Below are 12,500 nucleotides of genomic sequence, written 5' to 3' on the forward strand. Positions count from 1 at the left end.
CTGTTCCATTGCCTGCAGAAGAGGCATGCGGGCATGTAGTTGGCGGTCATATACACGCCATCTCCAAGCCAAAAAAAATTCCTCTATAGGGTTTAAAAATGGTGAGTAAGGGGGCAAGCATACCACTTCAAGTTGACTGTGGTTGGAGAACCAGGCCTGGACCAGAGCAGCCCGATGGAAACTGACATGATCCCATATCACCACAAACCTGGGCTGATCTGCTCTGTTCTGTACAACTATCATGGAGAGCATCTAGAAATGTGAGTATGTGTTGGCTATTGTATGGACCTAGTTTTGCATGATGATGCAGAAGCCCTCGAAGGCATATGGCGGCACATAATGTGATATTTCCCCCGCGCTGCCCTGGGACGTGCACAATTGCCCTTTGGCCAATTACATTACGACCCCGTCATCTTGTTTTGCACAGGTCGAATCCAGCTTCATCAATGAAAATGTATTCATGAGGCTGTGCAGCTCCATCCATGGCCAAGATTCTCTGAAAAAAAGGGGAACATATCACTGTACTACAGTGCTACACATACAGCACCCTCACCCCATCACACAGGTACCTGTGTAGCTCTCAGAATAGATCCATGTGGTACTGATATGGTACATATTCAGCTGCTACTGGACTTCACCAATACTCTATTGTAAATGTAAGGGACAGTTACACGTACCCGTACATATTCAGCTCGAAGTCCTTTGACCCTGTCACTGTTCCTCTCAAATGGGACTCTGTAGAGCTGCTTCATGGTGATGCTGAGTTTACCCAAGATGCGTCTGATGGTGGTGATGCTCACATGGTCTATGTTGCTGAACACTCGCCTGTCTGCAAGTATTTTCCGTCGTAGCTGGTGGAGACGGATGGCATTGTCTGCCCTCACTAGGTCCACAACAGCAAGTTCCTGCTGTTGTGTGAACAGGCGTTGGCGTCCTCCCCCAGAAGGTCTTCGAGTCATTCTGGAGGAATACAACCACATATTGTCATCGGTTTGCTTATTTTTCTTACAGTACTTTACTGTATATACTGTATCATCCACTGTACAACACTGTACTTCAATATAAGTAATCATGGTATGTTTCACAGAAACTACCACTTTGGCTGCAAAAGGAGCATTAGCACCCTGCAGTACCCTGCACACTTGATATGGTAACTGTAGAACAGTACTATAAAACCATCTGAGTAGAGTAGAAGGCAGTGAGATGAAGACAGACCTGTTTTCTAGTCGGAATTTTCTTATTACAGATGCCACTGTGAAGCGGCTTAGATGTGGGTGGACTCTCTGCCCAGCTTCCCTCATAGTCAGGCCGTGGTTGATGACATGGTCCACCAAAGTTGCTCTTATATCATCAGAAATATGGGTCCGTGCATGGCCTCTTTGACCTCCTCCTCCTCTTCCTCTTGCTCTCCCTCCATCCATGCTTGCAAAGTTCTTGAATTGGCTAAACTGAGGGCTTTTTGTGGTTGGCTAATTGGTGTTCAGTTTTGCAAGTAAGTGCCTTCAGGTGTGTATTTGAGTGGTTGCAATTACCCGATGTGTTTTGTATTTTGGATACATGTGTTTTCCAAATGGCACCTTGAAATTTCATTTTTGAACGAAGTGTCTTATGTATGAAATAGAGTGTAGCATGCAGGACCATGTGTGTTGCATAAAGGAGTAAGTGTGTTGCATAATTGCAACCAGAGTGCAAAGCAGCACTTTTGTTTAAGGTAGGGGTACATGTGTTTGAGGTATGGTAACAAAAGCTTCAAGTTGTGTTACTTTAGTCTAAGCATGGCTTTATAGTGTTCAAGCAACGAGCAGAAACTGTAAAAGGCCTAAATGAAATTTAGGTAACATTTTTTATTTATTGTGTTTACAAGTCTTTGCTTTTCAAAACAAGCTAGTCAGTGGCAGAGAATTTACTGCCAAAGCAAAATTATAAGAACAAACTAAATCCAATAACTTGATTTCCCATCCTGCTTCTTTGAACCTCACATCCACAGACTGAAACCTGCAGGTGCAGGAGTCACTGTTCAGGGATTTAAGTTAAAAAAAAATCTTTTTAATAATGCCAATGAAAACTTCTAAGAACTATTTTATCACCATATTATTACAGTTTTTTACAGACGCTAGGACACATTTCCCAATACTTAGGTCACTTTTGCAAAACACTTCACACAATCCTCCTAACTGACCGTCAGCTTGGCAAAGCAGTTCATTTCACATTCAAAATGCACTACAACTACCAAAACACTTCATTCAGGTCTCAAATAAACTCATTCTTCCAGAACACTAGCAAAGGTTGACAGCCGACAAACACACTTTGTCACCCACAAAACAATGACCTAAAAAACACTAACAACATGTAGCATTACACAGTGTTTTCTTGTGTAAAACAAGGACACATCTCTGTTTATAATTTCAATATATGTTACTGGAATGAATCAGACATCATGCAGAATTCGTTAATATTTGTTTATGTATTTTTATCTTTTTGCACTAAGTAATCCCAAAATACAAGAATTTGTATACACACCATCCACTGATACACATACAATAGTAATGCTAATCTACTCGGTCTTCTCCATTTGGCCACAGGTTCTCATCCACATCACATCTTATGTCATCTAGGGCAACACACCTAGGAAAGAATCTTCTGGCTGCCAGAATTGAAGGAGTTGAACAATTGAAGGAGTAACACCTGTGCAGATGTTCATCTACAATGAGAATCAGCTGTGGCTGGTTAAACTGCATCTTTAGATTTAAAATATGTTTCAATAAAATATTGCTGTTGGATTTTGCTGTCTTTTTAAGTTTTGCATTGTGTTATTGTTTTGGCCATAAGTTTAACAGTTTTGAAAACAGTATGTAAGCACATGCAAAATGTCCTGTACGTACAAAGATTTTTTGGCAGTTGTTGTGTCTGAGTGAGAAGATAATTCATGAAATTTGAGAGATGAAGTCATTGAATGCATTTTGTGCCAAAACAATGATAACTGGTCCTCAGTTTAGCCCACATAGACTTCTGTTGTGCTCACTGTGTGAGGAGTTTTGCAAACGTGACCTAAGTATTGAGAAATGTGTCCTAGCGTCTGTAAAAAACTGTAAATCCACCATAACCCATACCATTAAACCATAAGCAGCTACTGTAATGAGTGTCACATTTACTACTACTACTACCCAACAATCCACCATACTGTAGATGCACAGAATCACCAAGATGTCTGAGAAAACAAAAAGTGACAGATGCACAAAAAGGGGTGAGGGGAGGAGAGTAGGAAGATAAACCTATAAGAAACAATGAGCTCATAAAGAACTGCATGGGGGGAGGAGCGTGGAGGAGATTACTTACTATATTAAATGAGAAAATCTGTATTGGATGAATCTGGTGCAGAGAGGGAGGGACGCATGAGAGCGAGTAAGAGGGGCTTAAAGCAGCAGCATACCACTAAAGATAACCAAGAAAGACAAAAAGGAGAGTATTATTTTTCATATTAATGATTTTTCTTGCTTTAAATCATTTTTGTTCTTTTACTGGAATCAGTGACGTCAACAAGTTTTAAAATGCCTCAAAAAACAGTTGGAATCTGGAGCTGAAATGGACAAATGCAGGTGAGTGTTTTATATCTGTGTGTGTGTGTGTGTGTGTGTGTGTGTGTGTGTGTGTGTGTGTGTGTGTGTGTGTGTGTGTGTGTGAATCATCAAATTTCTGCTTGTAGAGTAGGTTCAGTTCAGGTTTGTCTCACAGAGTAACCAGTTGTGTGTTTGCTCTGGATGACTTTAGCGTGTTTCATCTGTGTGAGCCATGTCCAGACATTGATCCTGACACTGACCAATGAGAACATTTCCTAACACACACAGATATATTTAGCTGTACCTTCTGTTGTTTGGGCTGTGATCCTGTGCTGGCACATGCCAGCTGAGCTATGACGGCGCGTAGGCTTTTCTCTTTTCTCTGTTTTGGCCATTTTGTAGCTCGTTAAAAATAAGTTCGAGTTGCCTGAAGTGCAAATCCGATTGTGGCTCAAGAGTTGGGAGTTCGCCTTGTAATCGGAAGGTTGCCGGTTCGAGCCCCGGCTTGGACAGTCTCGGTTGTTGTGTCCTTGGGCAAGACACTTCACCCGTCGCCTACTGGTGGTGGTCAGAGGGCCCGGTGGCGCCAGTGTCCGGCAGCCTCGCCTCTGTCGGTGCGCCCCAGGGTGGCTGTGGTTACAATGTAGCTGCCATCACCAGTGTGTGAATGTGTGTGTGAATGTGTGGATGACTGGATGTGTAAAGCGCTTTGGGGTCCTTAGGGACTAGTAAAGCGCTATATAAATACAGGCCATTTACCATTTACCATCCTGTCGCCATGAAACATAAGGTTTGTTGTTTACAGCTGTTTGTGTGATCTTAAAAAATACCTGTAGCCTTACAGGTCACTCACAGGATTCAAATGCTCTTCAGGGTGCAGTTTCCCCTCCAGGGGCAAGGGTACCTAGACCCGGTTTGTAGAGTACACTCGGGGAGTGTGATCGTGTGTACAGCGTCTCTTCATGTCTGTCTCCACGTTGGTTGAGTGTGGAGTAAGTGCATATGAGAACATGAGGGTGGGAATGGATGTTTGTGTCTGTGTGTGCCTGTATGTCTGTGTCTATATGTCAGGTTGGGTATCAGACGCCACCTCTCTGGGGACATCTCAGGCCCCAGGTTTGGAGGTCTATCTCCCCCCACCACCACTTCCCCTGCCGGTGGCGGACTCCCTCAGGTGTCGGTGCGTTGGTGGTTCTTTGTGTCCGGGGATGGGCGTCCAGGTACACACCGGCTCACTCCTTGGCGGCCGCTTATCGGGGCCTGGAGCCTGGGGCTCGCTCGGGCCACTTCGGAGGTGGGGTGCCCCCGGCCTCTCGGCCTGGGGCTCGGTCACTCAGGCACAGCTGGCTGCCGGCGGAGCTCACGGGCGCGTCACTGCAACTCCCCCTGGCTTCTGCTCCGCGGCTGCTGAGTGAGCCCTCATCTGGGACTCTCCTCAGCTCTTACTGGGACAGTGGCGCGGCTGCCCCTCTGTTGGTCTTCCTTGGTCTCTTGTGTTCTGGGGGCCTCTGGATGTCTGGAGTTTTGATCTCCTCCATACCTGCTTCATGCCCTGGAGGACGGGGCTGTGGCCCCCCCACACCCTCTAGCAGATCATTACATGAAGGAACCTTTTAAAAACAAGCGCGTCCATGCTCACAGGTGCACACACGGGTGATCACACCCACAAACTACACCCTTTTTGGCTCCTACCTCAAAGCACACTGTGTTCTGTTGATCTTATGTGCTGCACAATAATGTTTAACATTTAGTATTTACTGTCATATTCCCATATATCATTGTGATGTTGTTTATTCTATTACTCTTGTTCTCTTCTGCTTGTTTTCTTTTTTCTTTCTCAGCAGGTGATCCAGGTGATTGATATATGCATTTTTTTTTATTTTTTTCTGCTCATTCTGTTGGTTTTTGTCTTTTGCCCTTCTCCCCCGTCCCTCTTCTCAGCTGTTTCTCTTTCCCTCTTTCTTTCTCCCCTTCTTTCCTCCAGTCAAGTCTGTCCCGTATTCAGTAAGTGAAAATAAAATAAACAATAAAAGGTGAATCAAATGGACCATTACGGCAAGGCTGGGATGGTCAATTTGGTAAAGTAAATCCGTTGGGCATCTTTCTTTGCCTTTAGACAACAATTCTGATGCAAAAGAGCCAAACGGGACAGGCAAAAAAAAAAAAAAATGCTCTTCAGACTAAGAGGACGGATGATGTCTATCATATCCATCACAGCGGTCATTACATTAAATATTCATAATTGTAGATAATGTATATAAAGCTTATGCATAAAAAGGAAGATCTGTGATCACTCCTTGGCCTTTACATTATGAAGCAACTGTGTTCGTGATCTGGTGCTTCTAAATCAAATATAACTGAACTGTCTGCTTTCCTGAGTGTTTAGTTGCTAGTCTATTCTCACCCCAACTGGTCGCAGCAGATGGCCCCGTCCCTCACTGAGCCTGGTTCTGCCGGAGGTTTCTTCCTGTCTTTGCTCACAGGGACTCATATGATTGTTTGGTTTTCTCCAGATGTATTATTGTAGGGTCTACCTTACAATATAAAGCGCTTTGAGGTGACTGTTGTTGTGATTTGAAGCTGTGAAAATAAAATTTAATTGAATTTAAAGTTTATATTACTTCCACTTTCCCACACTGTCAAACTCAATGCTGACGTTCTTTCTCTAGCGCTGTCATTTTCTTTTACACCTTCATTGAGCCAATCAGCATGCAGCCTTCCTCCTCCCCATCTCCCCTTAACCTGTTCACCCAGAGCACCATCCAACCACCATCATCATCTAGACTCCAGAGGGGTCCTGTCCTAATTTCTGTTAATGCTGCAATTCTGTTCTGCTATTATGGATCAGCACATCAAATCTTTCATTCAGCGTGTATTAAGGTTTATTCTTTAAGGGTAAGGATGTCACATGTGAAACGGTATTCACGAACACAATCACCGTACATATGCAGGACCAGAGGGGTCATGTGCATCAAAATAAAGAATTTTGTGCTTCATTAATGAGTTGTGCAGTCAAATATGCAATAATTTAACTAATTTACAAATTCATTTTAAAATTATTTTATTTAGAAATTACTAAAGATACTTATTATTTTATCATTTAATGTAAAATATAAACATTTATTATAGATCAGAATTTCAAAATGAATTGTTAGTTAATAAATGAATAATGAATAATACAAAAGGATTTTACCATTTGCCATATGCAGCAGCAAACTTCCTGATATCAGGATGTCAGGTTCTCATTTGCAAAATGGAGAAGCAGGTTTTCTACCACTGGGATGCCAGCTTCTCCGCAGAAGACATTCCTTTCAGCACTAAAGTGCCAGGTGCTCTGTGTCTATGTGTCTATCCCTCATTTGCAAATCCAGAAATGAACTTTTATAGCACTGGATTGGCAGCTTCTGCCATCAATCATTTGCACCCTATTGATCAGTTAACATGAACCCTGTAGCAGCCTCAGGCTGCTACAGGGTTAGATGCGCAAAACTGACTTCACTGTAAAAACAATAGAAAAGGATTGTTTTGTTTCATTTCAGACATACAAGTACAGTTTTTGTCAAAACTAAATATTTTTTATCCCAAAGCAGGAGGATATCCACCTTCACCTTCCTAACATGGGTGTACTGTAGTACTGTTACTATGACAGTTCATTAAGGCTTAATTATGCCTGCCTAATCAAGCAGGTAGGTTGAAGCCAAGTGTAAACACGGAGACAGAATACGTAGACCGAGCTGAGGAAATACACCTGAAGACAATTCGTCCTACAGTGTGAGCAGATAGATAAATCCTAGGATGAGTTTTGGGCTAGAAGGCTGTAACTGTAGCAGAGGTCAAACCTGAGTAGGATCCTGTCCAGTTTTTTCTCTCTCAGTGAGAGACGCAAAGGAAACAAGAGGCCTGGGAACTGTGGATGAGCCTCACCTGAAACAAAAGAACAGGGCCTACAGGCGTGGTTTATATTAATGGTCACCAAGAAGAAGTTAACCGGCCTTTGCCTTGAAGTTCCACGACAGTGAAAAACTTTACTTTCAGCACGAGATAGTAAAAGACTGAATAATTGTATGTACATATTTGATATGACATATGATATTTGCATAACTAATTTATCACAGTTATGCAGACAGAAAAAAAACTGTATAATCGTTCCACCCTGGAAAACGAACAGCTTGAGAAATCATTAAAAGGCCTATCAAAGCCATTATATTCATACCTGTGTGTATGCAATCCTGTGACTGTCAGTTGAGACAACATGGTGATAACATAACCTTCTTCATAAGGTTATGAAGTGGGCTTGATTGTACGAGTGGTTGAAGCCCGTCCACTCACCCTGTGGGGGAGGACGAGCCGATTATCTGCCAGCTGAGTATGGATGAGGTTTGAAAGTTTCGTATTGGCTTCACTGTGCTGCAGGAGACCTGCAGTGATGGAAGGTGTCAACTGTGTCACTGTGTGGTGGGGACGAACAGGAGAGCTGCTGCTGCTTTGGATTTCCATCACAGGTGAGTCATTATTGTGTATTACTGTGTATCACAGCTGCTCACCTGTTGTTATTGTTGTCATACTTTCATTCTCTCAGATCATTATCTATGTTCACCTTATACCAAAGATGTCACCTGTGAGTGTTTAAGACGCCTAAATTACTGTGAAAATATTTAATAGCTGCTATTATAGAAATAAACAGAAATCTTTGCACTTGTATGATTGTAGCTACATTTGTCAAGCAAAAGTCAACAAACTTCGGTCCTTGAATGAGGGGGGAGAGAATCACAACAGTCTTATTATCTAAGGGATTCAATTCAATTCAATTCAATTCAATTTTATTTATATAGCGCCAAATCACAACAAAAGTCGCCTCAAGGCGCTTCATAGATACAGAGAAAAAAACCCAACAATCATATGACCCCCTATGAGCAAGCACTTTGGTGACAGTGGGAAGGAAAAACTCCCTTTTAACAGGAAGAAACCTCCGGCAGAACCAGGCTCAGGGAGGGGCGGGGCCATCTGCTGTGATTGGTTGGGGTGAGAGAAGGAAGACGGGATAAAGACATGCTGTGGAAGAGACACAGAGATTAATAACAGATATGATTCAATGCAGAGAGGTCTGTTAATACATAGTGAGTGAGAAAGGTGACTGGAAAGGAAAAACTCAATGCATCATGGGAATCCCCCGGCAGCCTATGTCTATTGCAGCATAACTAAGGGAGGATTCAGGGTCACCTGGTCCAGCCCTAACTATATGCTTTAGCAAAAAGGAAAGTTTGAAGCCTAATCTTGAAAGTAGAGATAGTGTCTGTCTCCTGAATCCAAACTGGAAGCTGGTTCCACAGAAGAGGGGCCTGAAAACTGAAGGCTCTGCCTCCCATTCTACTTTTAAATACTCTAGGAACAACAAGTAGGCCTGCAGAGCGAGAGCGGAGCGCTCTAATAGGGTGATATGGTACAACAAGGTCATTAAGAGAAGATGGGGCCTGATTATTTAAGACCTTGTATGTGAGGAGCAGGATTTTGAAGCCAATGAAGGGAAGCCAAAACAGGAGAAATCTGCTCTCTCTTTCTAGTCCCTGTCAGGACTCTTGCTGAAGCATTTTGGATCAGCTGAAGGCTTTTCAGGGAGTTTTTAGGACTTCCTGATAATAATGAATTACAGTCGTCCAGCCTGGAAGTAATAAATGCATGAACTAGTTTTTCAGCGTCACTCTGAGACAGGATATTTCTAATTTTAGAGATGTTGCGGGAGAGTTTTGTTATTCCCGTCAGCTTTTGCCTTGAGCATCCACCTGGCGCCAGGGGGCCTGCATGAGATGAAGATGGTAGTTGTTTTGTTGAGTGCGAACAAACTGCTTCCAATTTTACAGTTGGTCTAATGTCCATCACTGGTCACCAGGTCTCTCAATTCCTGTTCTTCTTCTTCAAGATGTTATCCATATAACAGAGCCCTGAGCTTCTCCAAGATCTTCTCCATATTGCATTCAAAAACAGTCTGAGTACTCACATCCCTGCCCATCGTCTATCATGTCGGCCAGCCTTGTGGGATTTTGAACAGCTGTAGCCGTTTCTTGTTCTTCGATAAGCCAGGTCCGAGCGGGCTCCAATCAGCCAGAACTCTGTTATCGTGATTCTGAATTGGTAGATGTCGTTCAATGTCCTCCATCGAGAGTGTCGCCAGACACACAATGCAACCGACCATCGAGTATCCGGCAGCAAACGTCTCCGCAGGACAATCGGGCTCTCCCAAGCCCAGGAGTTGTCAGTTTCATTAAGGGACCAGTTGATCAAATCCACAATTCTTCTTTACATTTTTAGAGAACACGTTTGGGAGACTGTCTTAGGGTTAGTGAGTAAGCAAGATTATACAAAGACATGAGAAGCCAAGCAGGAAAGATAAGGGAGAGGGAGAAAGTGCTTCCTCAAATGCTGTAAGACTGCTTCTTCCTTTTCTCACCCCAACCAGTTACAGCAGATGGCCCCGCCCCTCCCTGAGCCTGGTTCTGCTGGAGGTTTCTTCCTGTTAAAAGGGAGTTTTTCCTTCCCACTGTCACCAAAGTGCTTGCTCATAGGGGGTCATATGATTGTTGGGTTTTTCTCTGTATGTATTATTGTAGGGACTACCTTACTGTCACGAGCTGGCATGGACTCAAGCGCAGATAAGGAAGCTAAAAAAAAGGGGGCTCTTCACACACAAGGGAATCTTCACACAGTTCCAGAAACACAGCACACCAGCAACTTAGCACATCCAGGGCTCCAAGGGAAAGAGATTCCCATTCACAGGAAACAAGCGGTTAATCTAACGAAACAACAACGCGAAAAGACAACTAGAAACTAGCCCTCTGGAGCTTACTACCAAGGTTACTCAATAGTCCAGCGATGAGATGTTTCCAGCCACTGCCTTAAGTAGTGGACGCTGGTGAAGCGATGAGCCACAGGTGTGTGATTATTAGAGAGAGGGAAAGGAAAACAAGAAACATATGTAGCCAACCTGGGTCAGCCGGGCAGACACGGCGACCATGACACTTACAATATAAAGCACCTTGAGGTGACTGTTGTTGTGATTATGCACTATACAAATAAAAAGGAATTGAATTAAAAATGTGGATTCCATGGATGGTCTGTGAATGGCGTCAATATGGCAGCAATGTAATGGATGACGTTGGAGATAAAAGGAGAGAGACTGCTTTACTTTGATACATTTGAATTTATGTTCATTTTAGATTTGACAAGGCATGCGCTGACATTACCACACATGGACTGGCCATCATAGAGTCCAGAATTTAACCCCACTAAGAATCTGTGAGATGTAGACGACTTTACGCTCTGGACAGAGGCAAATGTAAAACAGCATAAGCTTCCTGAAACAATGTCACAGCGAATGCCTGCCATCAACAAAGGCCGTCCAACTAATCAAGCACTCTGATACCACAGTGCTGTTGGTGTGTTAGGGTTCTTTGGACAAAGTATGGGTTGATGCCTTGCCCAAATATAACAGAAAGGAAGGCAGTTAATGCGAATCTCAGCAACTCTGACATTTATGACCTTGTGATAGTAACATGTCCTTTACACCTGCCTCTTCTCTTTTTTTACTGACTCAGTCCCTCCATCCCTCCTGCAGCCTCCTTTTCCTCTCTCCCTGCCAGTCCAGATGTCAGTCACCCCCCCTTCTTGGCAGTTTCTCCCTCTGTCCCAAGCAGAGCTGGGCCCTCTTTTCTCCAACTTTAGCCCTTTTGCCTTTTCTCAGAGTATGTTCATGCTGCCTCCGACAGGGTGGGCTACCAAGCCCGGCCTCAGGGCTTCATTTGGCCCTCACTCTGTGACACAGGTAAGCAGAGGAGAAAAGATGATAAGAGATGGAGATGTAACTGAAAACCCCCACAGATTCATCTGTATTTTTTTTCATCCACAGCTTTTATCAGAGTCCGTCCTCCCTGCCTCTCCCCCTCTATCTGCCTCCCTTCTCTCAGAGAGCGTGGAAATAGAGCGGGATAAGAGAGGTCAGGAGAGGTTCAGGGTGAGGGTACTGTTTCACAAGCGAGGCAACATCAGTTCTGATCTTCGGACCTGCATCACTCTACTGGCTTTCAAGGAGACAGAGGAGCACAAGGCCTCCTGTATCACACAGGTGAAGAACAGATTTTGTAATGTTTTCTTTGTCTAATGTCTGTCTTTCTTGGTCAGTCGTTTCACTCCGTTTTCTTTTTACGACTACACGACTGTCTTGTTTCCCAGCCACCTCTAGGTTTGTGTGTGGTAACTCTGACACTGCCCAGTTCCTGGTACAGCAATCCACTTGTCAACCAGTCGCATCCATGGTACAGTAATACCCGCCATACACATCAATGGATGCAGAAGCGAAAATGGCAACGGAGCATACGCCGTCACGGCAACCACCAGCAAGCAACTGCGCAGTTTCTGAGGTGACGTGATTGCAGGACTAAAAAAGCACCAGCTGGAAATGAATTCATAGACTTACATTATTATTTATATGGTTTATAAAATCATAGCTGTACTGGTGACTTAAAGCACTTTAGACTGTAAACTACATGAAGTTAAACTTTAATTGGTGATAATGAAGGCAGACATGGCACTGAGATGGATATGTTCATGGTTCAAGGTTGCAGTTTCTGTATCACAGATCTGATCGAGTACTTTGTCAGTGCATTTTTTATACTATGGTGTACTGCTACATTTAGCTTTTTTTTTTTTTTTATCATTGCCAACTTTTTCACCTCAGGAAAGCTTAAAAACATTGTAATGTTTACATTTTTGTTTCGGTATTTTTATGAGCAATTTGAATATCAGTTAAAAAACCAAACCGACCGGAAGAGACATGCACCTACTGTTATACCGCACTGGTTACATTAGTCTGATGTAGTCTAACGGCCATTAAACTAAACCATGACACATTTAATTGCAAAAAGTATTTTCTCCATATTTTTAATAATTTGT

The 12,500-nt window shown here is 43.3% G+C and overlaps 2 protein-coding genes across 5 annotated transcripts in view; one reads left to right on the top strand and one right to left on the bottom strand.

The window, feature by feature from the left end:
- Nucleotides 1-375: 375 nt before the first annotated feature.
- On the bottom strand, nt 376-1,593 carry LOC147326942 (uncharacterized). The gene is made up of 3 exons (XM_086297448.1): nt 1,216-1,593; nt 678-960; nt 376-496 (listed from the first exon to the last, which is right to left on the bottom strand). Exons 1-3 carry the CDS (start codon nt 1,419-1,421, stop codon nt 410-412), a joined length of 576 nt encoding a protein of 191 aa, XP_086153574.1. The 5' UTR covers nt 1,422-1,593; the 3' UTR covers nt 376-409.
- A 1,792-nt stretch (nt 1,594-3,385) lies between these two features.
- The window catches only part of tmem132a (transmembrane protein 132A), a 25,697-nt gene continuing 16,582 nt past the window's right edge, over nt 3,386-12,500 (top strand). The window contains exons 1-5 of one of the 4 annotated variants that reach the window (XM_086294533.1): nt 3,386-3,596; nt 5,499-8,059; nt 11,147-11,373; nt 11,458-11,673; nt 11,781-11,968. In XM_086294533.1, the coding sequence (XP_086150659.1) occupies nt 7,930-8,059; nt 11,147-11,373; nt 11,458-11,673; nt 11,781-11,968 (761 nt within the window). In that variant the 5' untranslated portion in view covers nt 3,386-3,596; nt 5,499-7,929. Of the gene's footprint in view, nt 8,060-11,146; nt 11,374-11,457; nt 11,674-11,780; nt 11,969-12,500 lie in introns of all 4 variants that reach the window. The other 3 variants (XM_086294534.1, XM_086294535.1, XM_086294536.1) reach the window with 3 other exon arrangements.

The sequence above is a fragment of the Aulonocara sp. 'chitande type north' Nkhata Bay genome, linkage group LG6, assembly GCF_057382095.1.
Source record: "Aulonocara sp. 'chitande type north' Nkhata Bay isolate Kocher_YH1m ecotype deep benthic linkage group LG6, A_spYH_male_GT1.1, whole genome shotgun sequence".
In the NCBI taxonomy this organism is placed as follows: domain Eukaryota; kingdom Metazoa; phylum Chordata; class Actinopteri; order Cichliformes; family Cichlidae; genus Aulonocara; species Aulonocara sp. 'chitande type north' Nkhata Bay.